We start from the raw sequence: 27432 nt of genomic DNA, 5'->3' as shown, positions 1-27432 counted from the left end.
CTGAAGAGGAACCGGGATCACCACTCTTTCTGCCTTTAGAGTGCACACCGCTTGCAGAAGAGCATCGGCTCGGTCGGGAGGCGGAGACGTTCTGAAGAATCGAGTTGGAGGACGAGAACTGAACTCTATCCTGTACCCGTGGGACAGAATGTCTCTCACCCAACGGTCTTGGACCTGTGGCAGCCAAACGTCGCCAAAGCGGGAGAGCCTGCCACCGACCGAGGATGCGGAGAGAGGAGGCCGAAAGTCATGAGGAAGCCGCCTTGGTAGCGGGTCTTCCGGCTGTCTTTTTTGGGCGTGACTGAGCCCGCCAAGAATCTGAGCTCCTCTGATCCTTTTGGACGAGGAGAATTGGGACCTGCCCGAGCCTCGAAAGGACCGAAACCCCGACTGTCCCCTCCTCTGTTGGGGTTTGGTTTGTCTGGGCTGAGGTAAGGATGAATCCTTACCCTTGGACTGCTTAATGATTTCATCCAAACGCTCACCAAACAGTCGATCACCAGAAAATGGCAGACTGGTTAAGCACTTTTGGACGCAGAATCTGCCTTCCATTCCCTTAACCATAAGGCTCTGCGTAGAACCACGGAGTTGGCTGACGCCACTGCCGTACGGCTCGTAAAGTCCAGGACAGCATTAATCGCGTAAGACGCAAATGCAGACATTTGAGAGGTTAAGGATGCCACCTGCGGAACAGATGTACGTGTGACCGTGTCAATCTGTGTAAGACCAGCTGAAATAGCCTGGAGTGCCCATACGGCTGCGAATGCTGGAGCAAACGACGCGCCGATAGCTTCATAGATGGATTTCAACCAGAGCTCCATCTGTCTGTCAGTGGCATCTTTAAGTGCAGCCCCATCCTCCACTGCAACTATGGATCTAGCCGCAAGCCTGGAGATAGGGGGATCCACCTTGGGACACTGGGTCCAACCTTTGACCACGTCAAGGGGAAAGGGATAACGTGTATCCTTAATCCGTTTGGAGAAACGCTTATCTGGGTAAGCGTGGTGTTTCTGGACTGCCTCTTTAAAGTCAGAATGGTCCAGAAAAGTACTTAATTTACGCTTGGGATACCTGAAATGGAATTTCTCCTGCTGTGAAGCTGACTCCTCCACCGGAGGAGCAGGGGGAGAAATATCCAACATTCTATTGATGGACGCTATAAGATCATTCACTATGGCGTCACCATCAGGCGTATCCAAATTGAGAGCGGTCTCAGGATCAGAATCCTGATCAGCTACCTCCGCCTCATCACACAGAGTCCTCCTGCTGGGACCCTGACCAGTGTGATGAAGTCGAGGGCCGCTCATAGCGAGCTCGCTTAGGCTGTCTGGGACTGTCGTCCGTGTCAGAGCCTTCACCCTGGGATGCATGGGACACCCCCGGAGCCCGGAGCTATTCCAATTGAGGGGGACCAGGGAGCAATGAGTCAACAGTGCCCCTGGTCTGAGTTACTGGTCTAGACTGCAAAGTTTCTAGAATTTTAGTCATAGTCACAGACAATCTATCAGCAAAGACTGCAAACTCTGTCCCCGTCACCTGGACAGTATTCACAGGTGGTTCTCCCTGGGTCACCTCTAGCAGAGGCCCCGGCCGAGCAGTTGCCACAGGGGCCGAGCACTGCACACAGTGGGGGTCAGTGGAACCTGCAGGTAGAGTAGCCTCACATGCGGTGCAAGCAGCATAGAAAGCCTGTGCCTTGGCACCCTTGCTTTTTGCGGATGACATGCTGTTGTCTCCTCTGAGCAATATAGGAGGGTATATAGCCAAGAATCACTAGCGACCGTACAGTGCAATGTATAGCATGCAAGCATAAAAATACAAATGTACACCTCGGCACTAAGTGGGGTCAGCACCAGAGGTGCCGCTTACCGCCCGCTCAAACGCGGGTGTGTGGTCGCCAGAATCCCGTGTCTGGGTCTCCCAGAACCTGTCTCCCCTCTCCAGCTCAGACTGCACACAGGAATGGCTGCCGGCGTTCTGTGAAGAGGGGCGGACCGTGGGCGTGCCGCAGACTAAGTGCGGGAAACTGGCGTCCCACTGTGCCCAGTGTGAGGGCTGGAGTATGTAAATAGACTCCAGCCCTCTGCGCTGACATTCTGTACAGCGTCCCGCCCTTTCCCTGACTGGCAGGCCTGGGGGCGGGAACAAAACGAAACTAGGCCGCAAAAGCCGGGGACTCGATTAATAAGCGCGGCCGCCATACATGCACGGCCAGCGCGGAAGTCCCCGGCGCACCACAAGTCCCAGCCGCGCCGCAGCATTTTTTAACTAACAGCAGCGGCCGGCGCGGCAGTTCGCAATACATAGACTCACTCAGCAGAGCTGTAGTGAGTAGTGGCACCAGCGCGCGCGCTGTTGTCCCCGGCGCACTAACACACTCAGCAATGCTGCAGTGTGTCTGCGTCTGTATGGGGACACAGAGTACCTTGATGTAGCAGGGTCCTGTCCCTGACGATACTCAGCTCCATATCCAGCTTTTCCAGGGGCTGTGGATGGAGCACGGTCTCAGTGCCTGGAGACCGGTAAAATCCCACTTCACCCAGAGCCCTAAGGGGGATGGGGAAGGATGCAGCATGTGGGCTCCAGCCTCCGTACCCGCAATGGGTACCTCAACCTTAACAAACACCGCCGACAAAAGTGGGGTGAGAAGGGAGCATGCTGGGAGCCCTAGTATGGGCCCTCTTTTCTTCCATCCGACATAGTCAGCAGCTGCTGCTGACTAAACAGTGGAGCTATGCGTGGATGTCTGACCTCCTTCGCACAAAGCATGAAAACTGAGGAGCCCGTGATCCCACGGGGGGTGTATAGGCAGAAGGGGAGGGGCCTTACACTTTTAAGTGTAGTGCTTTGTGTGGCCTCCGGAGGCAGTAGCTATACACCCCAATTGTCTGGGTCTCCCAATGGAGCGACAAAGAAAGGAAAGAATAACTAAACTACAAAACGAAGGAACAGTAGAAAAAAAAAAAAAAAAAAAAAAAGATCATGTTAGGCTGCTTTCACACATCCGGTTTTTGCAGTGCGGCTCAATCCGGCTCAAAAACCTTTGCAATGGATGTGGCGAAAAAAACTGATCCGTTGCATACATTTTTGCATGCGGCCCATCCGTTTTTTTACGGATGCGGCTTGATACTGAGCATGCACAGTGCAAAAAAAAAAAAAAAACGCATCCGGTGGCCGGATGTGGTTTTTACCGCAGGACGCCGCATCCGGTGTCCATAGGCTTGAATTGTAAATTGCGCCGCATCGCGCCTGATCCGGTTTTTTCGCCACACAAAAAACGTGCCAGGCAACGTTACATCCGGCCGCAGCATGGGCTAAACATGCCGCATCCGGCAAAAACCGGACGCAACGCAAGGCCATGCGGCACAATACGGCGCTAATGCAAGTCTAGGCAGAAAAAAATGTAACCGGCGGAAAAAAAAAAGGTTGCGTTTTTTTCTGCAAAGCGCCGTATTGTGCCGCTAAGCAAAAACCGGATGTGTGAAAGCAGCCTCACTGAAAAACATACTAAAAAGCAGGAGGTCTCAGAGATCCTTCTTGAATAGAATCACTCACCCAATCTGTTGGTGGGGTTTCTCTTAAAAAGCATACGGAGGAGAGATTGAGCTTCTGGAGTGAGAAACTGAGGCATCCCAAGCTTGGCCCTAGAGAATCAGACAAATCACAGCAAAGATGACTTGTGAACGCAATGGAAGATCAGTCCAGACTTTTCTTAACTAGGTTACAATGGGAATGACTCGGCCATAGTGCACTTCTACCAGACAAGAAATACTCATGTACAGGGGAGTATTCCAACTGTCTACATTTATGGCCTTATCCACAGGAATGACGGATACAATTTACAAATCTCCATAAGGGATCCAAAGGATAAGTCAGCAATATCATTATTTTCTGTGAAGTTGTATATAAATTCATGTAAGAGGCTGGCTGCAGAGTCCATTACAGCACACCAATCACTAGGATTTTCCTATATAAACTAAAGCCACTGCTATACTGGCACTATCATGCTGATTCTATACAAACCTATAGTTGTGAGATCGGATGTATACTTTCTGAAATACAGGCAAGTAAAGGTTGTGAAATGCAGTGATTTGATGAAAGGTGCAACGGAATATCTAATAGGTGGGTCGGGTTTTGCTAGTTATTCCTGCCCCTGTCTGACCTTCCTCCTCCCTGTCCTTCCTCCACTTGTAATAAGAGACAGGGGGAGGAAGGACAGGCAGGGGCGGGATTAACTAGTAATACCCGACCGACCCACCTCTCATCAAATAACAGTGCATTTCACAAACTTTACTTGCCTGTATTTCAGAAAGTATACATCCAACCCCACAACTAAATGTATGTATAAAGTCAGAATGATCGCTCCAGTATAGCACTGGTTTTAGTGCATATATTAAAATCCTTGTGATTGGTCCTCTTTAAAGGGTCATTTCCAGCTAGAAAAATATTACAATTTGAGAATCCTCAGTGGTCGATACTCTTTCATGGCTGACAAATCACAAGCTTTCAAGCCTACTCCGGTATCTGCATCAGGCAAAGTATAACACAGGACGGAGACATCTCAAAGCTGCTATTTGTTACTATTTTTTTTTAGTCATCAACCAATGAGAGCTCTCAAATTGTGATGATATTTTTCTATCTAGTGGCTAAAAGACATTTACTGTATTTCCATATATTCATTTTATTACAGAGAGGACCATGACGGCTTTTAATATCCAGTAAGAGGCAGAATTGTAAAAAGAAATAAAAAGTCCAGTTGCTTAAAAGGGAACCCCCCCCGCCAAAAAAAAAAAACCCAAAAACCCCCCACAATTGCCCACAGATATGGGGATAATCTGCAGATTTATAGCGTTCTGAAGCTGCTCAGCTCTGGCACAGATCGCCTTGCTGCCAGGAGCAAATATTCTTCCAGGCAGTATCGGACTTCCAGTCATCTGGGCGGTGTCTGTGCGTCACTCAGTGTATAGTGAGCTGCGGCTGTAACCAGCACTGCCAGCAGTCTCTCCCCTATTCCCAATCTGCTCCCACTTACAAGGAGAGGATTCAAGTAGCAGAAACAAGATTTCTATAGGAAACCTCTGCATTAAAAATGACCTGTATCCTCTCCCTGACACGTAGGGTGATCTACTTGATAAGCACAACCAACAGCCCATGTATTTCCTAGAAATACGCAGGATGGATCACGGCATCGGTTATCTATTACTCAGATTTTATAAGGGCAATCATAGATGGCTCTCACATACATATTATATAGGGTCAGGTCCCATGTAAGAGACTACTCACTTCAGAATCATGGTCATAGTTTCTTTTCTGTCCTTTCCTTGAAACGGTAAGGTACCCGTAAGCATCTCAAACTGCGGGCAAAACAGATAACCAAATGCATTAGACGATTACATTACTTTTATCGGACGGACTGTGAAAATGCTTCATCCAGCAGTGGAACAACACTTCCCCTCCTGAATGCATGAGACTAGGACACGTTTAGTGTTCCTCTCCGAGCCCCCATCTGACAGCACACTAAATCTGCTCCATTCTAATCAGTGGCTGCTCTTGGTACATTTACTAGGGTTATTTTTATATCTCCTGGGAGAGAAAGATAAGGAGGTGCGAGCGGCTAGAACAGACCGCAGCGCTGTGTACAAAACAACAATTGTCCACCAAGGGTCACATGAATGAAATCAGTTGGGCAGGACTATAATTTACGTTACATCTTATATCTTTGAGGTTTAGGACAATAAACTAGCAGTTTTAATCAAGGAAAAGGGACACCACGTGCATATGACCACGTTTAACTGACCAGCATACTTGCAATTACTTTGTTTTATTAAGCCCATTAATATTTCATAGACTGGCTACTGTTCAATCTTGGCCACTTAATGGATGCAGTGAACAATACTACACGTAAAAGCCATTTATATAACTGGTTATTCCATGTAGGAAGAGGCGGCATATGATATAAAAGGAGCCCATATACATGTATAGGGGATGTCCCGAATACTCCCTGATTGCAGATACCAGGAGAAGGAAGGATCAGTAACATTAACTTTCAACATTCCCAATAGTATGTTCTCATGAGAGATGACGGGGAATGGCTGATTCACCTCCTGTAGAGTACAAATGCAACTTCGGGAAACACAGCATGCATGTGTATAAGGAGGGGAGCCGACATTTGATCAACAGCAGAGGGGTAAGGTCATCGAGTTGTACAGTAAATGAGAATGTGCCAATCCCCTTCTCCCAGCAGACTGGAGGAATTGTTCATCTGCCCTCATATACATAAGATGCTGGTCACCATTTATTGACGTGGATCCCAGATATAGATGTTAACTAGTGATGGACGAGCACTAAAATGCTCCAATGTTCGTTAAATGCTCCAATGTTCGTTCCTCTATTCGAGCTCGTCTTTCATGGGCTGTGGAAAGCTACTAATACACAGAGTATAAAGGCTCAGAGGTAACTGGATGATAAAATTGTGTATAGGTACCACTAACCAGAGTCAGACCCAGGCATTATGCTATTAAATCGCATTCTTTAATTTTATATTTTTATCTTTTTGCATTTTGGTTTTGATCTACTTTACATTTTAAAAGCTTTCATTTTTGTTTCAAGTGAGATTGTCCTACTTTAATAAAACAACAAAATGTGAGGGCAAATAAGAATGAAAAGAAATGTATCATACTAAAGAAAGCCTGTCCACATTGAAATACTGAGCCTGCATACATTTTTTTTCTAGGAATTCGTAAATACTTAACCAGTGTTGGAGAATGAAGACACAGATTTGGCAAGTGGTAGAGACCCTTCTCAATCTACGCATCATAAGCAGATGGTGGGAGCCTGCATGTATACTACAGGATTTAGGTTCATTTCCCCACACACTGTGAAAGCCATCTGCAAGTAACGTGTATGATAGGCAGTAAACGTGTCGCACAATCAAACCCCTGACCCAGGAGCTGCAATCCCAATGTAAGCACAGTGCTGGATACAAGAAACGCATTGCAGAACAGAGACCCTCATATTACACCCATGTATGGGCCACAAAAGTAAAAGGGATTTTCAGAAATGTAGGGTGGGGGGGGGGGGGGGGGGGGACGGGCCGACCCAGAGAGGGGGGTGTAGGGGACAACGACCCCGAGAGGGGTCCAAGGTAAGTGAGTAAACCGTATTTGTTTTTAAAACAAAATGCTCTGGGGAAGAGGGGGTTTTCTGAAACCGGAAACTGCTTGCAGGGTTGTTTTGTTTTTTTTTTAAAGTGGGTTCTATAAATCTAGGTGGGATGAGAGTCTTCTGTCCATATACTGTAAAAACTGGTCCAGAATAGGTGACAAGATGAGAAATACTATAACGAAAGCACTAGGAATGAAGACACCTACCATGAGAACACCAAAAGACCACCAGTCGGCACTCTGTGTATGGCCTCGCCTATTTACAACCTCTGGAGCCATATACTCCACTGTCCCGCAGAAAGAGTATGCCTTCTTCTCATGGTCAATAGACTCTTTACTAAGTCCGAAATCTAAAATATAAAGACATATTTAGTTACAATAATGTTTTCACATTTGCAGCAAAAAAATTAAGGATAAAATAAGTAAAATTAGAATGGGTAGTTTGTTAGGAAACTAGGACCTTTTAATGATGGAACATCCATCTGTGAGATGCGGTATGTCACTAACAAATCTATTACTGGTTGTAGCATTGCCTCCAGAGACCATGTCATGAAGAAGGAATTAATAAATTAGTTACTAAATTAGCCTCCACCTTTCAAAACAAAACACCGACAGTAAGTGAATGTCACAGTCTAAGGCTATGTGCGCACGTTGCGTACAGTCACTGCAGACATTTCTGCAGCGATTTGAACAGCACACGTGCGCTTCAAATCGCTGCAGAAAGTCCGTAATGGGAAAAAAAAAAGCCGATTTCATGCGCTCTGACTGCAGCCCCTGCCATAGACAGAGTGGGACCTGCAGGCAGAGCGCAGGAAAGAAGTGACATGTCACTTCTTAGAACGCGCGCTTAGGGCACCAGCCGAAGCGCTGCGCTCTAAGACGCCACATGCACGGCTCCTCCATAATCTTCATAGATTATGCTGGGGACGCAGGACACATACAGTTACGCTGCGGTGCAGATCGCAGCGCAACGTGCGCACATAGCCTAAGCCTGATGGGGAGTCCTCTATTACATTATTCAGCCAGTCAAACCTTAAATAGTTATAGCTAAAATTGAAAGCATTTCAGACAGAAAATTATTGCAATTACACGTTTATGGTTATTTATTTTATGTGCATTGGAACCGCAGGCAAAAAAACCCAAAAACAACAAAAAAAAAAAAACCACAGGAGAGGGTTATATATAAAGAAAAAGAAAAAAAAAATTGGAAATTAGGAAAATTGAATAAATAAGTTCACAAAAACACCCTTCAAAAATGGGCAGAACAATACTGTTGGCACCCTCAAATTAATATTTGGCTTAACACCCTTTAAAAGTAAAATGACTGCAATCACTTCCTATAACCATCATCAAGCATCTTACACCTCTCATCTGGATTTTGGACCATGTTTCTTTTGCAAACTTCTCCTGGTCTCTTATATTTGAAGGGCACCATCTTCCAACAGTAACTTTAAGATCGGTCCACAAGTGTTCAATGGGATTTAGATCTGGTCTAATTTCTAGTCACTTCAGAACTTCCCAGGGCTTTGTTGCATGCATTTCTGGGGGCATCTTGAAATATGTTTTGAGTCATTGTCACAGACCTAGGACACAAACCAGCTTTCTGACACTGGGCTCTACATTGTGACCCAAAATTCTTTGTTGATCTTCAGATTTCATGATGCTTTGTGCATAGTCAAGGTTTAGACTGCCTGAGACCGCAAAACAATTTTGAATCTTTGAATCTCCACCATATTTGACTGTAGGTGCTATGTTCTTTTCTTTGTAGGCCTCATTGCCTTTTTTTGGTAAACAGTAGAATGATGTGCTTTACGAAACAACTCTATCTTGGTCTCATCAGTTCACAAGACATTTTCCCAGAAGGATTTTGGCTTACTCACGTACATTTTGGAAAACTACTGTCTAGTTTTTTTATGTCTCTGTGTCAGCATTGGGGTCCTCCTGTGTCTCCTGCCATAGCATTTCATTTTATTCAAATGTCGACAGTTCCAGGTGACACTGATGCACCCTGAGCTTGCAGGACAGCTTGAATTTATTTGGTACTTGATTGGGGGTGCTTATCTACCATCCAGACTATCAAGCCTTGCAACCTTTTATCAATTTTTTTCTGCCATCAACATGCAGGGAGATTAGCTACAGTGACATGGGTTGTAAACTTCTTGATTATGTTGCACAATGTGGACAGAGGAGCATCAATATCTCTGGAGCTGGGAGCTGAACTTGTAACCTTCAGATTGTTGATACTTTTCAACAATTCTGGTTCTCAAGTTCTCAAACAGTTCTCTTCTCCTCTTTATCTGTTCTCAATGCTTAGTGTGGCGCGCACACACACAGACACAATGCAAAGATGGAGTCAAGTTCTCTCCTTTTTATCTGGTTTCCTTTGTGATTTTCATATTTCCCACACCTGTTATAGGTGAGTTTGAACGATCTTTACATGCTTCAAACAGTTCTTTACCCACAATTTTGTAAGGGTACCAAATTGCAATAATTTTGTGGAAAAAAATATTTTTTGTTTTCTGAAACAATTTCAAGTGTACCAACTCTTTCGTCCATGACTGTATATGGTAAACTTACTGCAGTATCCATCTCTAGCTTGTCTTACATTTCACAAAAGACTATGCATTAAGACATACCTCCCAACCGTCTTGGATACAGCGGGACTATCACGCTTTGCTACCAAAGAAGAAGAATACGACCGCACCAACTGTGATTTTTCATCCGGTGAATCTTTATTCCATTTTAACGGTGTGCGATGCAGGCGGGTGGAGGAGACCTGGATGCAGCCCCTCGCTGCGGACGACGGCCGTTTCGCCTCTGAATGGGCTTCTACGGGTCCACATGTGGGGTGAGGCGAGCTCTCCTTAAATAGGAGTGCACATCCAGGTGTCCTCCCCGCACATACATTGTAATCAAGTGAAGTGTGTAATACAATAAAAGATACTATGCCTCCGACAATCGGCTACATAATGTATCATATTAAAAACAATCTTACAAGTAAACCAGAATCGGATTATACACAAAAGTACAGAGTATCTTACTGCTCCTTCAATACATTAATTTGTACATAATTTTTTTTATACATATATATATGTATTCTTTTTATGTGCAAACCACAATATATATATATATATATATATATATATATATATATATATATATATATATATATATATACACACACACACACACACACACACATCTTAATTTTCTTTTTTTCTTTTTTCTCTATGACTAATTATTAGTCCGAATTCACTTTAACACTATAAATCCATTTTTTATATATATTTTTGTGTTGTATATTTTTTCATGTTATTATTATAGGGGCTGCATCCAGGTCTCCTCCACCCGCCTGCATCGCACACCGTTAAAATGGAATAAAGATTCACCGGATGAAAAATCACAGTTGGTGCGGTCGTATTCTTCTTCTTTGGTATTATTGGGACTGACTGTTCCTGTGCCGACCTGCACACTGAACCGGTTTCCTGACCTGACAGCTGGATCGTGTTATCCCAGTAAGGAATGAGCCTATGGTGCGGTATGAGTGCATGTGTAGTGCAGGACTTTGCTCTTTTCTGATGACTATCACGCTTTGCATAGTTTGTCCCGTTGTCACGGGCGGGACGGCCGTATCCCGGGCTCCGCCCACCCACTCTCCCCCCGCCTCCCTGCTTTTCCGTCTTACCATCCTAACACGTGACGTGGCATAACAGAGGAGCGCGCTGCCCGAAACTAGTCTCTGTCTGCTCTGTGCTGCTGCTAAGGTATGAAACTGAATCTCCCCAGCGCTGATTCCCCTCCCCCCCCCCCCCCCCCGGCCGGACCGTGAGATCCTCTGTTTCTCTGACCGTGTGTGTCCTTATCTATCGTGTGTGTCCTTATCTATCGTGTGTGTCCTTATCTATCGTGTGTGTCCTTATCTATCGTGTGTGTCCTTATCTATCGTGTGTGCCTGCCCTGCAGCATTGAGAATCACACAGTGTTTGCTTCTCAATGCTGCAGGCACACCACGGTAGATCAGGACATTGGGGAGAGGACAGTGTACTTACCACTTGTGTCCTCTCCTGTAGGTGCACAGCACTGGCCGGTAATATGCACAGATAGAAGCATTGCCAATGCTTCTATCAGCTACCGACCACTGATCCCCTGCCTGGCAGAGCTGCTGTCACACATCAGTGCATGATCTCCTGCCTGGCAGAGCTGCTGTCACACATCAGTGCATGATCTCCTGCCTGGCAGAGCTGCTGTCACACATCAGTGCATGATCTCCTGCCTGGCAGAGCTGCTGTCACACATCAGTGCATGATCTCCTGCCTGGCAGAGCTGCTGTCACACATCAGTGCATGATCTCCTGCCTGGCAAAGCTGCTGTTCACACATCAGTTTTTTCCCCAATCAGGCACAATCTGCTTTGTGCCTGATGCAACATATCCGTCTCAGATTGTGAAAAAACTGATGCGACGGATCCGTTTTTTTTTTTTTTTATGCTGAGACCCCACACGCACACACGCAGGCACTACCTCGTACGCATCATCACCGCACACCCCTGCACTACCCAGCAGGCATCATCATCACCGCACACCCCTGCATTACCGCACGCATCATCACCGCACACGCCGGCACTACCCAGCACGCATCATCACCACACACGCCGGCACTACCCAGCACGCATCATCACCGCACACGCAGGCACTACCCAGCACGCATCATCACCGCACACAACCCGGCATTACCTCAGTGACGTCGCCGCTGACAGCGCGACTCTTCAGTTGCTGTGTGGAGCTGATAGAGAGAGGCGGTTTTCTACTGCCTTTGCTGTCAGCTTCATGTAGCAGAGCTGAAATAGTCGTGGGACCTCTGGATTACGTCGGACCTGGAGGGGGTATTTGGGGATTTTAATAAAATGGTGAAAGAGTGTGTTTTTTTGCCTTTTATTCCAAATAAAGGATATTTTTGGGTGTATGTGTTTATTTACTTTCACTTACAGGTTAATCAATGGGGGTGTCTCAGACGCCTGCCATGATTAACCCCTTATTACCCCGATTGCCACCGCACCAGCGCAATTCAGGAAGAGCCGGGTAGAGTCCCTGGACTGTCGCATCTAATGGATGCGGCAATTCCGGGCGGCTGCTGGCTGATATTTTTAGGCTGGGGGGCTCCCCATAACGTAGAGCTCCCCATCCTGAGAATACCAGCCTTCAGCCGTGTGGCTTTATCTTAGCTGGTATCAAAATTGGGGGGGAACCGCACGCCGTTTTTCTTTTATTTATTTATTTTACTGCACAATATAGACCCGCCCACCGGCTGCTGTGATTGGTTGCAGTGAGGCAGCTGTCACTCAGCGTGGGGGCGTGTCTGCCTGCAACTAATCATAGGCGCCGGTGTGCGGGGAAAGCAGGGAATACGAGATTGAATAATGAGCGGCCGGCATTTTCAAATCAGGAGAACCTGCCGGAGCAGTGTGACAGCCGTGCAGCCCTGCGCCAGTGATCGGTGAGTGGGTGAGAGTGAGTGAATGAGTCAGTGAGTCAGTCAGTGAGAGAGAGTTTGAGAGTGAGTGATTGATTGATTTTCTGACAAGCAATGAATTTATATCACTTCTGGGCATGCTCAGAAGTAAAAACCGGATACGGTACATGCTTCCGGCGTTTGAAGCATGACACCGAATCCGGCTCGCATAGCACCTCACCTCATTATGCACCATGCCGCACAGCGCCGCACCCGGCGCTATGCATTTTTTTGCCGCTGGGAAAAAAAAACGTTCCTCTCTGCGTCCTGTGCGGCCGCCAGAGTGACGTTTTTTGCCGCATCAGGCAAAAACCGGATCAAACGCAAGTACATGCGGCACAATCCGGCGCTAATAAAAGTCTATGAGGAAAAACCACACCCGGCGGCAAAAAAAAACCAGATGCGTTTTTCCCGCAAGGCGCCGGATTGTGCCGCACAGCAAAAACCTGATGTGTGAACATACCCTTAGCTGCACACCCAGTTCAGCTCTCCTAGGTCCTAGCTGCCTGCACACCCTGTTCAGCTCTCCTCCTGGGTCCTAGCTGCCTGCACACCCTGTTCAGCTCTCCTCCTGGGTCCTAGCTGCCTGCACACCCTGTTCAGCTCTCCTCCTGGGTCCTAGCTGCCTGCACACCCTGTTCAGCTCTCCTCCTGGGTCCTAGCTGCCTGCACACCCTGTTCAGCTCTCCTCCTGGGTCCTAGCTGCCTGCACACCCTGTTCAGCTCTTCTCCTGGGTCCTAGCTGCCTGCACACCCTGTTCAGCTCTCCTCCTGGGTCCTAGCTGCCTGCACACCCTGTTCAGCTCTCCTCCTGGGTCCTAGCTGCCTGCACACCCTGTTCAGCTCTCCTCCTGGGTCCTAGCTGCCTGCACACCCTGTTCAGCTCTCCTCCTGGGTCCTAGCTGCCTGCACACCCTGTTCAGCTCTCCTCCTGGGTCCTAGCTGCCTGCACACCCTGTTCAGCTCTCCTCCTGGGTCCTAGCTGCCTGCACACCCTGTTCAGCTCTCCTCCTGGGTCCTAGCTGCCTGCACACCCTGTTCAGCTCTCCTCCTAGGTCCTAGCTGCCTGCACACCCTGTTCAGCTCTCCTCCTGGGTCCTAGCTGCCTGCACACCCTGTTCCGCTCTCCTCCTGGGTCCTAGCTGCCTGCATATCCTGTTCACTCTACTCCTGGGTCCTAGCTGCCTGCACACCCTGTTCAGCTCTCCTCCTGGGTCCTAGCCGCCTGCACACCCTGTAGTTAACTCCCTGCCTGTTCTGCACATTGCGATCACGGACAGCTTCTGCAGTTTGTTTGCTGGATGGGTGTAGATGGGGAGTGGATATGGGTGTGGCCGTTTGTAAAATGGGTGTGGTTAGGGGCGTGGCCTAAAAAATTGCCGCGCGTTGCAAACTTTGTCCCTCTTTCCCTTCTTTAAAAGTTGGGAGGTATGATTAAGATGTGACTGTCTATAGTGTCATGCTTCGCTATAATTTTCCATTTTGTGGTTGATACTTAAAAGTGTTCTCTGTTGCTAGTCATTTCAGCAGCAGGAGGAGAGTGGTACTAATGACGATGTATGAGTAGATGCCTGCCAGGAGACATACACGATTCCTGTAAGAAGCGCATACATTAACAATACCCATGACCATTTACTGTACATCTGACCCTATTAGAATGAATGAAAGTAGATCTGCAGTACCCCGCTGCAGCCACTATACAGTTGTCAGAGCTGTTCTGTTCTAATTAACAATTGATTGCTTCCAGCAGCTACCAGCACTGGGAACAGATGGTCGGCGGGAGGGCCTGATGTCATACCCCCACCAAGTTGCTATGGATGACATATCTAAAGGATAAACCATCAATATAAAAGTAATGGACAACCCCTTTAAAGTTGATTTGTCAGCAGATTTTGCAATACAAACTGCATAGATTATTAAATAGATATCTTCCACCTGATGAAGCTAGTATACTTACTCTGAAATGCCATGTCAGATTGGCAGTATAATCCTGATCTTAAAGAGGACCTGTCAGCAGGAGACTCATTCACTAAAGAAATCTGCGAGTGTAAAGCCCCGCTGATGCTCATTACATTCATAACTTTCTCGAGGAATTTAATTGGGTAATTTTTATTCTCAAGTGTATCGAAGTGGACACTTACCTCACTTGTACTATTTTGTACTTCGCTGCTGCCAGTCAGCCCCAGCCTTTGTTTAGCAGATCCCTCTTCCCTCAGTTACGCGTCTCCCCTGCACCGGCATTGCCGGGGTTCGTTTCATCACAAGGGCACCTTCACAGTGATATCCTGATTACGCTGTAAGAGATGTACGGGCTCCCACATCATCATGAGACGTTCACAGCATCGGAGCAGTCATTGCCCAGGTTCCTTGCAATGATGGCACCTGAGCAGTGCGCTCCTCTGACATTGTGGAGCAGGTACATTGATCTCGCAGGATCATCAGGCAGGAGAGACCGGTCACAGAAGAGTGACCTGTCAATCAACAACTGGAAGCCAGCAGTGGGCAGAACACTGCACTAGAGCAGAGAATTTATGTGCCCGCTCAGATGTGCTTGAGAAAAAAAAACCCAAAACTTTAAAAACAGATTTTTCCCTAATGTCTCAACATACTTCTACTATAATGGTATGAATGTAAGGGCCTTACAATCACACTTTTAGATAGCACTCCGATATGCTACTGACAGATCCTCTTTATAAAATCATTTAATGGAGTATTGGAGAAGAATGGTAGAGCTCATGACGCCAAGTATATTCAAATCACCACCCACCCAGCAGAACTGACAGCTGCAGCTTGTACTGAGCAGTGGGAGATCACAGCAGCTGGAGTTCTGAGGAATTGTCAATCAGGCTAGGTAGACAGAGTTTAAAGGGAACCTGTCACCAGTTTTTTCACTATGAAACCAAAAGTGTCACCTTCTGCAGCTCCTGGGCTGCATTCTATGTGGGTGCACCTTGTACCCTGACTCCCCTTGCAGACCCCGAATATAACTATATAAAACCTGACCGTTAGGTATGCGAATGACCTGTGGGGCTCAGATGGGCGTGCTCATTTTCGACTCCTGTCCCTCCTTGTGGCCTTCTTCGCCATCCTCCTTTCATGATTGACGTGATGACGCTGCCGTCATCATGCACGCTGCTCGGACAAATCTTGCGTCTTTGCAGTCATTCCCCCGGCTTGCGCATGTGCAAACACCGCACCGGCTCTTGTGAGGGCGAATAGTGCCTGCGCGAGTCGGGGGAATGACTGCACAGACGCAAGATTTGTCGGAGCAGCGTGCATGACGGCGGTGTAATCACGTCAATCAAGAAAGGAAGATGGCGAGCAGAGGCAGGAGGGGGGACAAGAGCCGAAAAAGAGGACCCCCCACCCGACTAGATTAGCATTCATAACGGTCAGGTTTTATAAAGTTATTTTTGGGGTCTGCAAGGGGAGTCAGGGCACAAGGTGCACCTTCATAGAATGCAGCCCAGGAGCTGCAGAAGGGGACACTGTTTCATAGTGAAAGAAAAAACAAAAATAAAATGGTGACAAGTCCCCTTAAGTTTAAAAAAATAAATAAATAAATATACAGCAATGAGATAACTGTACAGCAAGCCCACTACTCTCAAACCTAAAATATCTACTTAATTTATTAAATAAAAAAGGCACCAAAACAGATTTTCACTTTGCTTTTAAAGTTCATTTGTACATACCTGTTAACTTGATGTGACCCTCCTCATCAAGCAATATACTAGAAAGAATAAAAATTAGACAAAATTAGTGGGCTTTTAAATTTACTTTGGAAAAAAATAAAAAAAAAGTTAAAGCTTTTCACTAAAGCGTTTCACTAATGAGCCATTTTAGAAGTCATTGCACTACACATTATGGTCAGCATACCATGCATTTGTGGGTCACCTTTCTCTGCAGAGATAAAATTCATTACAAGAATAAAGCACAGCTCGAGCAGCAGGGAACAACCGGACATGACCAAATCAATAACAGAGATCAAGAATAGCAGCGTTGTATGGTTCTTTAGCTTTCCAGACATTAAGGACCAAATACGTGCCAAGTCATATACACCAAGGACTTACTTCTCTGGCTTCAGGTCCCGATATATTATACCAAGTGTATGAAGATGGTCTAAAGCAAGTGCCAATTCTGCCAGGTAGTATTTCACATCTTCTTCCGTGAACATTACCTACAAAATGAAATAAAGAATTGACATATCCATCATTTATCCTGTATGTATCCAACCATACAACTCTGGTAGCGGAGAATGTTATACTACGAGATCTGTATGTCCGATGGACTGAATAACCACAAAGGCTTCTAGTCATTTCTCTTCTGTCTTACGCTTTATCATTTAGAAGGGTCACGGTTATTAAATCCAGGGTAAAAAGAAAAGCTGCCCATAAAATTCTGTGGATCAGATTGCTGATAGACATTGGTTTATGACACTCCCGCAATTAAATGCACACATTGGTCTTTGCCTGCCCCTATATGTGCTCCGTAAACATACCAACATTAAAGGGAACCTGTCAGGTGCAATATGTCACGAGCAGTTCTGGGTGCATATTGCCAATCCCTGCCTAACCGTCCCTGTATCTGGTAGCATCGATAAAGAGATCTTTAGAAAATGTATTTCTAAAGATCTTTTATCATATGCTAATGAGGGCAGCGACTAATCGCAAGGGCGTGATTTCCCCTGGCTATTCTGTGTACGATCATGCTAATGAATGCACATGTCAGAGGATGGTCGCGCTCACCTCTCTGCTGCCATCACGTCAGAGTCTTGGATTTCGGCTCCGCGCTCATAATCCCGGACTTTCGGTCATGCGTACTGCATGGCTTTGAAGCCAGGACTCGTACACCAGGCGGTCATGTGCACTAGGAGTCAAAATCAGGACTCGGATGTGATGGCAGCAGAGAGGTGAGCGCGACCATCCTCTGACACTGCGCATTCATTAGCATGTTAGCACACCAACAGGGGAGTATCAACATGCTAATGGGGCCGAATAGCAAGGGGAAAATCATGCCCTTGCAACAAGTTGCTGCCCTCATTAGCATATAAAAGATCTTTAGAAACTCTTTCTAAAGATCTCTATGCTACTGGGGAAATGTCAGATTAACCCTTTAAAAGACTGAGGGCCTTCAGAGTACACATCCTAAGGGTGAATTTTATTTTCATTTCAAACTGTCAAATTTTTATGTATTTTTTTTTATTTATTTTTAATTAACAGGGTCTGGGGGAAGCCAGCATACGATGATCTGTGTTATCCACCTGACAATCAGTAATCGAAGGCCAGCTTGCCAATAGATCATTATTATACTATATAGGAAAACGTTTGGATGACACTTTTTGTTAGATTTTATGGTAATGGTATATACAGGAATGAAGTTTACCACATTATTGCACAACACGGTTTGGTCTATTTAAAAGGGAATTTGTAGCTGGGATGCAAATCTACCCTTCAAGGCCGACATGTGAGTAGGTAGTACAGATATATAGATGATATTTCTATTAGTTAACGCATTTCATAAGTTTACAGCAAAACTATAGATTTTTAGGGTGTGTGTAAAAGAACAATACACAAATTCCATTCATACTTTTCTCCCATTGTGTACATAGGCATACACACAAAAAAGTGAAGATTTTCCAATTACTGAGCTAGATGGCAGCTGTAACTGATGAGATTCTATGGCAGAGCGAGGCGACAGCGGCAGAGCGAGGCGACAGCGGCAGAGCGAGGCGACAGAGCGAGGCGACAGCGGCAGAGCGAGGCGACAGCGGCAGAGCGAGGCGACAGCGACAGAGCGAGGCGACAGCGGCAGAGCGAGGCGACAGCGGCAGAGCGAGGCGACAGAGCGAGGCGACAGCGGCAGAGCGAGGCGACAGCGACAGAGCGAGGCGACAGCGGCAGAGCGAGGCGACAGAGCGAGGCGACAGCGGCAGAGCGAGGCGACAGAGCGAGGCGACAGCGGCAGAGCGAGGCGGCAGAGCGAGGCGACAGCGGCAGAGCGAGGCGACAGCGGCAGAGCGAGGCGACAGCGGCAGAGCGAGGCGACAGCGGCAGAGCGAGGCGACAGCGGCAGAGCGAGGCGACAGCGGCAGAGCGAGGCGACAGCGGCAGAGCGAGGCGACAGCGGCAGAGCGAGGCGACAGCGGCAGAGCGAGGCGACAGCGGCAGAGCGAGGCGACAGCGGCAGAGCGAGGCGACAGCGGCAGAGCGAGGCGGCAGAGCGAGGCGACAGCGGCAGAGCGAGGCGACAGCGGCAGAGCGAGGCGACAGAGCGAGGCGACAGCGGCAGAGCGAGGCGACAGCGGCAGAGCGAGGCGACAGAGCGAGGCGACAGCGGCAGAGCGAGGCGACAGCGGCAGAGCGAGGCGGCAGCGGCAGAGCGAGGCGACAGCGGCAGAGCGAGGCGGCAGCGGCAGAGCGAGGCGGCAGCGGCAGAGCGAGGCGGCAGCGGCAGAGCGAGGCGGCAGCGGCAGAGCGAGGCGGCAGCGGCAGAGCGAGGCGGCAGCGGCAGAGCGAGGCGGCAGCGGCAGAGCGAGGCGGCAGCGGCAGAGCGAGGCGGCAGCGGCAGAGCGAGGCGGCAGCGGCAGAGCGAGGCGGCAGCGGCAGAGCGAGGCGACAGCGGCAGAGCGCGGCGGCAGCGGCAGAGCGAGGCGACAGCGGCAGAGCGCGGCGACAGCGGCAGAGCGAGGCAGGAGAGCGAGGCGACAGCGGCAGAGCGAGGCAGGAGAGCGAGGCGACAGCGGCAGAGCGAGGCAGGAGAGCGAGGCGACAGCGGCAGAGCGAGGCAGGAGAGCGAGGCGACAGCGGCAGAGCGAGGCAGGAGAGCGAGGCGACAGCGGCAGAGCGAGGCAGGAGAGCGAGGCGACAGCGGCAGAGCGAGGCAGGAGAGCGAGGCGACAGCGGCAGAGCGAGGCAGGAGAGCGAGGCGACAGCGGCAGAGCGAGGCAGGAGAGCGAGGCGACAGCGGCAGAGCGAGGCAGGAGAGCGAGGCGACAGCGGCAGAGCGAGGCAGGAGAGCGAGGCGACAGCGGCAGAGCGAGGCAGGAGAGCGAGGCGACAGCGGCAGAGCGAGGCAGGAGAGCGAGGCGACAGCGGCAGAGCGAGGCAGGAGAGCGAGGCGACAGCGGCAGAGCGAGGCAGGAGAGCGAGGCGACAGCGGCAGAGCGAGGCAGGAGAGCGAGGCGACAGCGGCAGAGCGAGGCAGGAGAGCGAGGCGACAGCGGCAGAGCGAGGCAGGAGAGCGAGGCGACAGCGGCAGAGCGAGGCAGGAGAGCGAGGCGACAGCGGCAGAGCGAGGCAGGAGAGCGAGGCGACAGCGGCAGAGCGAGGCAGGAGAGCGAGGCGACAGCGGCAGAGCGAGGCAGGAGAGCGAGGCGACAGCGGCAGAGCGAGGCAGGAGAGCGAGGCGACAGCGGCAGAGCGAGGCAGGAGAGCGAGGCGACAGCGGCAGAGCGAGGCAGGAGAGCGAGGCGACAGCGGCAGAGCGAGGCAGGAGAGCGAGGCGACAGCGGCAGAGCGAGGCGACAGCGAGGCGACAGCGGCAGAGCGAGGCGACAGCGGCAGAGCGAGGCGACAGCGGCAGAGCGAGGCGACAGCGGCAGAGCGAGGCGACAGCGGCAGAGCGAGGCGACAGCGGCAGAGCGAGGCGACAGCGGCAGAGCGAGGCGACAGCGGCAGAGCGAGGCGACAGCGGCAGAGCGAGGCGGCAGAGCGAGGCGACAGCGGCAGAGCGAGGCGGCAGAGCGAGGCGACAGCGGCAGAGCGAGGCGGCAGAGCGAGGCGACAGCGGCAGAGCGAGGCGGCAGAGCGAGGCGACAGCGGCAGAGCGAGGCGGCAGAGCGAGGCGACAGCGGCAGAGCGAGGCGACAGAGCGAGGCGACAGCGGCAGAGCGAGGCGGCAGAGCGAGGCGACAGCGGCAGAGCGAGGCGGCAGAGCGAGGCGACAGCGGCAGAGCGAGGCGACAGCGGCAGAGCGAGGCGACAGAGCGAGGCGACAGAGCGAGGCGACAGAGCGAGGCGACAGAGCGAGGAGACAGAGCGAGGCGACAGAGCGAGGCGACAGAGCGAGGCGACAGAGCGAGGCGACAGAGCGAGGCGACAGAGCGAGGCGACAGAGCGAGGCGACAGAGCGAGGCGACAGAGCGAGGCGACAGAGCGAGGCGACAGAGCGAGGCGACAGAGCGAGGCGACAGAGCGAGGCGACAGAGCGAGGCGACAGCGGCAGAGCGAGGAGACAGCGGCAGAGCGAGGCGACAGCGGCAGAGCGAGGCGACAGCGGCAGAGCGAGGAGACAGCGGCAGAGCGAGGAGACAGCGGCAGAGCGAGGAGACAGCGGCAGAGCGAGGAGACAGCGGCAGAGCGAGGAGACAGCGGCAGAGCGAGGAGACAGCGGCAGAGCGAGGAGACAGCGGCAGAGCGAGGAGACAGCGGCAGAGCGAGGAGACAGCGGCAGAGCGAGGAGACAGCGGCAGAGCGAGGAGACAGCGGCAGAGCGAGGAGACAGCGGCAGAGCGAGGAGACAGCGGCAGAGCGAGGAGACAGCGGCAGAGCGAGGAGACAGCGGCAGAGCGAGGAGACAGCGGCAGAGCGAGGAGACAGCGGCAGAGCGAGGAGACAGCGGCAGAGCGAGGAGACAGCGGCAGAGCGAGGAGACAGCGGCAGAGCGAGGAGACAGCGGCAGAGCGAGGAGACAGCGGCAGAGCGAGGAGACAGCGGCAGAGCGAGGAGACAGCGGCAGAGCGAGGAGACAGCGGCAGAGCGAGGAGACAGCGGCAGAGCGAGGAGACAGCGGCAGAGCGAGGAGACAGCGGCAGAGCGAGGAGACAGCGGCAGAGCGAGGAGACAGCGGCAGAGCGAGGAGACAGCGGCAGAGCGAGGAGACAGCGGCAGAGCGAGGAGACAGCGGCAGAGCGAGGAGACAGCGGCAGAGCGAGGAGACAGCGGCAGAGCGAGGAGACAGCGGCAGAGCGAGGAGACAGCGGCAGAGCGAGGAGACAGCGGCAGAGCGAGGAGACAGCGGCAGAGCGAGGAGACAGCGGCAGAGCGAGGAGACAGCGGCAGAGCGAGGAGACAGCGGCAGAGCGAGGAGACAGCGGCAGAGCGAGGAGACAGCGGCAGAGCGAGGAGACAGCGGCAGAGCGAGGAGACAGCGGCAGAGCGAGGAGACAGCGGCAGAGCGAGGAGACAGCGGCAGAGCGAGGAGACAGCGGCAGAGCGAGGAGACAGCGGCAGAGCGAGGAGACAGCGGCAGAGCGAGGAGACAGCGGCAGAGCGAGGAGACAGCGGCAGAGCGAGGAGACAGCGGCAGAGCGAGGAGACAGCGGCAGAGCGAGGAGACAGCGGCAGAGCGAGGAGACAGCGGCAGAGCGAGGAGACAGCGGCAGAGCGAGGAGACAGCGGCAGAGCGAGGAGACAGCGGCAGAGCGAGGAGACAGCGGCAGCTCCACCCCTCCCCCTCTTCTACATAGAATATCATGTGAGCAGGGCAGCAGCCCACTTCACAAACATTAAATCGGGACATGCTCTTTTGTGTCAAACCTAGGCCAGAAGTAAAGGAGCCTGGACTGGCACTGGTATCTTTAAAGGTGCATCTTAATCACAAGTATATTAATAAGTGGAGAATAATTTTTTATTTTAATATGCACTTAACATAATTTTAGGGGACAAACACTTAGTTAATTACATTTTAAATCACAAAAGAAAAGCCAAGAATTGATTATTAAAAAGCAAAAAACGTACCTCTTTGGATAAGCGTGTAAACAAATCCCCACCCCTGAGAAAATCCAAAATTAGGTATAGTTTGCCTTCTGTTTGGAAAGCTGTAACAAAAGATTAGAAATTATATATATTTGTTTTAGTACAGATTGTGCTTGAACTTACGTAATCAAAACCACTTACAAGGTTACATCATTTTTCTGTGAATAATTTACACTTTTGAAGTGTGAATATTTATGAGACGCACAGCCCTTGACCAGCCCTCTCTGTATACAGAATCTGCAGCTCCTACATACACATGAAAACGCCCAGGGGGAATGGGAACACCCGCTGATACTTTAGGCTAGGTTCACATTTCCGTTGTTTTGAATCAGTCACATGCGTTGCTTGACGCTTGTGACTGATGCGTTGTACAACGGATGTCAAGAATGAGAATTCATTGTCGGACTCCGTTGTAAAATGTGAGAGAACGATCAGCCGATCGCTCACAGCAGCCGGGCGATCAGCCGATCGCTCACAGCAGCCGGGCGATCAGCCGATCGCTCACAGCAGCCGGGCGATCAGCCGATCGCTCACAGCAGCCGGGCGATCAGCCGATCGCTCACAGCAGCCGGGCGATCAGCCGATCGCTCACAGCAGCCGGGCGATCAGCCGATCGCTCACAGCAGCCGGGCGATCAGCCGATCGCTCACAGCAGCCGGGCGATCAGCCGATCGCTCACAGCAGCCGGGCGATCAGCCGATCGCTCACAGCAGCCGGGCGATCAGCCGATCGCTCACAGCAGCCGGGCGATCAGCCGATCGCTCACAGCAGCCGGGTGATCAGCCGATCGCTCACAACAGCCGGGCGATCAGCCGATTGTTCGGCCGCCGAGAGAGAGCATGCGCAGCGGAATCAAAAGGATTCCGCTGCTCAAAAAACACTACATGCCGCGTTCCTGCTGCCCGACGGTCAGTCGTTCTACGACTGATCAGTCGGGCGGAGGATGCAACGCAGCATCATCAGTCACAATCCGCCGCTGATACAAGTCTATGTGAACAACGGAATCCGCCAAATGGATTCCGTTGTTTACCAGAGCCGCGGATTGTGACTGATACAAATTGACGGAAATGTGAACCTAGCCTTATTCATGCATTTCCAGGAGGAATATCAGAGGTATTGCATAATGTAACGTTCTTAGAAAACATGCTCCAGAATTGTTACTTGTATTTACTATACTGCTTGTCGGGAGTGCAGACAGGTCCTCTTTGGATAAATACATGGTAAAAGGTCTTGTTTTCACATTTCTAGCACCTTTTTTCTTTGTTTTATTGTGATACGTTCCTTTCAAGTTTGCAAACAAACAATAAGAGAAACGTAAATTAAATTTTATGCAAAGTACCATCTGCATGGAACCGTAATTAAAGCGATGTGAAGGAAAATAAGCTGCACTTCTTACACTCGCAGAACAGACTTCACATTGAAGTGGCAACCGTGCAGAATCAAAGAGGACATCAAAGATATCGTAATGCCGGAGACACCGAGCGGCGTACAATGGCTGAAATAATAAGGCTGGAGCTGGGATAATTCTCGTGTAGACAGAACCTGTTCCTGTGGGCTAATAGTAACTGACATATTTAGATATTTGCATAGTGTGTAAATGTTAGTAAGACGCAGAGGCATTAGTGCGGGCAGGATGTGACATGCGAGCAGCTGGTGCCGCTCTAGCAGCGGGCACAAATCTATTACTCACCATAGTGCAATTTGACAATAAACGGATGATTAACTTCCACTAAAATATCACGCTCCATTTTTGTTCTAACACGATCTCGAACTGTGGGATGAAAAAAAAAACAAAAAACAATATCACTTTAACGATTGATGCCAACTCTACAAGTGCACCCAGCAATCCTTCACGGCGTCTAGGCAGGGCACCTCCTGGGGACAAAATACACCTGAACCCCTATAGACCCCATTAGGATATACGGTATTAAGAAAGGATGGAAATGCTGCAGTTGTGTAGGAAAATCTGCAGTGGATTTAGACCTTGTCATCTACTTTGTGACATATTGCACTATGGATATTTACCTATGGTGCGGATTTTTATATCTCCAGTAAACACATTTCAGGATTTTCTTCATTGACTTTGCAGATTTTGCTGAGATTTAAGTTCAGATCTTAAGTGCGGATAAAACTGAAAAATATATAGTCTGTATCACGGCCCCCAGCGTCTGGCGACTCGCCATAACTGGCAGATGGTTGAACAGAGACCAGCGGGGAACCAATGTCACATTATCAGGTACTAGTAACGGTAGGTCGCTTTTACACTGGCCGATAATCAAGAAACAAATGTTCCAAAGAACTGAAATAAACTATCGGTATGGCTTTACACATGCTGGCAACCACCAGACAAAAAAAAATATAGAGCAAGAAGCTTGTTCGTCGGGTGAAATGACTTTTATAGTTGCATTTAGACTGGCTGAATGTGTGTGTAAACCAATCGGCTACAAGCAGTCTGAATGGCGGGCGTTAATTGGAATGTTTAGCAAGCCGACTGGCTGCACCGCCACGTGGTAAAAGATTGTGCTCTGCGTATAGAATTGTTCTCGGTATCAATGCTTTTACGTTTGCGTAAAAATCATTTCACTTGACGAGCAAGCTTTTTGCTTGTTCTCCAGGAGATCGCTGGCCTGTTTAGAGAGGTTAATAACTGGGAAATGATGGTTAGTTTGATTATTGGCCACTGTAAATGGGTCCTAAGCAATCATCATTCTCAGCAGCCCATCATCCTGTGTACACAAGATGTGGTGCGGTGAGCATGAAGTACTATGGGGATGACGTTTTAAGTGTAGTATTCATCATTCTGGGCATATTTGGTTGTCATTTAGCGGCCATACAGATTAAAGGGACTCTTGTCACCTGGTTTCTGCCACCTAATCGGAGAGCAGTATAATGTAGAGGCAAAGCTCCTGATTCCAGCGATGTGTCACTTACTGGGCTGCACAGTGTAGTTTTGATAAAATTACTGTTTAATCTGCAGTAGATTATCATTATGGGACTACTTTGCGTGCTGCAGGCAGTCCAGCATATTCACTCTGTATAAGGCTGGGGACACACGGGGATTACTGTGATCCCCTCGCATGACACTGCTCACGCTGGCAGTACAGCAGAGCCGAGTGTCATGCGAGTGTCCCTGCGACTGAGGTCCGCTCGTGCAAGTGGACCTCTGCTGCGGGGGGCGGGCCGGCACTGAGGAGGAGAGGGCGGGGTTTATCTCCCGCTCTCCTCCGTAGCCGGCTATTGTCATTCTCGCACTGCACTCGCGGTACACCGATGTACTGAGAGTGCAGTACGATTTTTCTCTCGCACCATAGACTTGAATGGGTGTGAGGAAAAAAAAAAAAACAGGATTGCATTACAGTCACAGCATGCTGCGATTGTTTTCTCGGTTCGATTAGGGCTGAGAAAATAATCGCTCATGGGCGCTGACACACAGGCTAATATTGGTCCGAGTGGAATGCGATTCTTTATCACACTCCACTCGCACAGTTTTTCTCGCCGTGTGTCTTAGGCCTAAGCCACACGGCGAGAAAAACAGTGCGATAAAGAATCGCATTCCACTCAGACCAATTCTAGCCTTTGTGTCAGCGCCCATGAGCGATTATTTTCTCAGCCCTAAATCGGACCGAGAAAACAATTGCAGCATGTTGCGATTGTAATGCGAGACTCTCTCTTGCACCCATTTAAGTGAATGGGGCGAGAGAAAAAAAAAAAATAAATAAAATAAATCGCACTGCACTCGCAGTACACCGGTGTACCGCTAGTGCAGTGCGAGAATGGCAATAGCCGGCTATGCAGGAGAGAGGGAGAGAAATCCCTCCCTCCCCTCCTGAGTGCCGGCCCGCACCCCGCAGCTGAGGTCTGCTCGCACGAACGGACCTCAGTTGCAAGGACACACGCATGACACTCTGCTCTGCTGTACTGACAGCACTAGGCGAGTGTCATGCAAGGGGATCGCAGTAGTCCCCGTGTGGCCCCAGCCTTAGGCCTAACTGCTAGATCTGCAGCAGAGAAAACATTGATTTTATCAAACCGACAGCAAACAGCTCAGAAAGACACATTGCTGGAATCAGGGTCTCTGTCTCTACATTATACCACTCTCAGATGGGGGAGCAAGAACCTGGTTACAGAATCTCTAAGGATACGGCTTTAGGCTACATGACTTCTGTTACCATCTTACGTAGCACATGTTTTAGTGCTTTCTTTTCTTTTTTTAATTACCACAGGGAAAACCTCAACAAAATGGACACGATTTGTGCAGACTGGCAGCCGTAGATTTCCCCGCAGCTTTGTGAAGAACATCCACCAGTAAATCATTTATATTTCAATCTATATATCAAGTGAAAGAAATCCAATAAAGGGAATTTGGTGGTAATTGTGCAAAAACTAATCTTGCCTACAAGTCATAACAGTAAAGTGATGACGCAGGTGTGAACAGGCGCAGAGAGAAAATGGTGGGCAGCAAGCCACGCTCAACAGGTATTAGCAGGCGCACCTCAACGACACCACCAGGTAAAGTGACCAAGGAAAAGAAGGACGGCGCACTGCCACGTTACAGCGCACAATGAGCAATGACATGTGGATGGGTCTCCTCCTTTTCCTTGGTTAGAAGTGTGAACAGAGTCCATGTACAGAGCTGGAGATGATGAAACCATATAACTGCCATTTTACTGCACAGTCTGCTCTTAGCAGGGTGGAAGCAACTCTTGATAATCAAATGATGACGATCAATGAGCCCAGTTACTGTGAATCTCTCAACTAAGCAGCGATTTGGGACTCATCTCCATCTACGCTCAATCCATTATTCTTGTCCAGGCTACATTGCATATTGACTATCCATTATCATCCATGGGTGAAAATTCCCTTATAACGTTAAAGAGAACCTATCAGCACACTGATGCTTTCGTCTTGGAGGGCGGCGTGAAGTGGGGACAGACACTCATATCTGCCGTGTGGCATTTATCTGTATATGTGGAGCGGTTTGTGAAGCAGTTGATTAGTTTCCACGTC

General features: G+C 49.7%; 1 protein-coding gene across 2 annotated transcripts in view; it reads right to left on the bottom strand.

The window, feature by feature from the left end:
• The window catches only part of RPS6KA3 (ribosomal protein S6 kinase A3), a 168993-nt gene that overhangs the window by 36656 nt on the left and 104905 nt on the right, over positions 1-27432 (bottom strand). For both annotated transcript variants that reach the window (XM_075335415.1, XM_075335416.1), the window contains exons 5-11: positions 24116-24196; positions 22408-22487; positions 16741-16847; positions 16363-16400; positions 7371-7513; positions 5284-5354; positions 3556-3644 (exon numbers count right to left, since the gene is read on the bottom strand). In XM_075335415.1, the coding sequence (XP_075191530.1) occupies positions 3556-3644; positions 5284-5354; positions 7371-7513; positions 16363-16400; positions 16741-16847; positions 22408-22487; positions 24116-24196 (609 nt within the window). The remainder of the gene's footprint in view (positions 1-3555; positions 3645-5283; positions 5355-7370; positions 7514-16362; positions 16401-16740; positions 16848-22407; positions 22488-24115; positions 24197-27432) is intronic.

Source organism: Anomaloglossus baeobatrachus, chromosome 2 (genome assembly GCF_048569485.1).
Source record: "Anomaloglossus baeobatrachus isolate aAnoBae1 chromosome 2, aAnoBae1.hap1, whole genome shotgun sequence".
Taxonomy (NCBI): domain Eukaryota; kingdom Metazoa; phylum Chordata; class Amphibia; order Anura; family Aromobatidae; genus Anomaloglossus; species Anomaloglossus baeobatrachus.
This window is presented reverse-complemented; position numbering and strand designations above follow the sequence as displayed.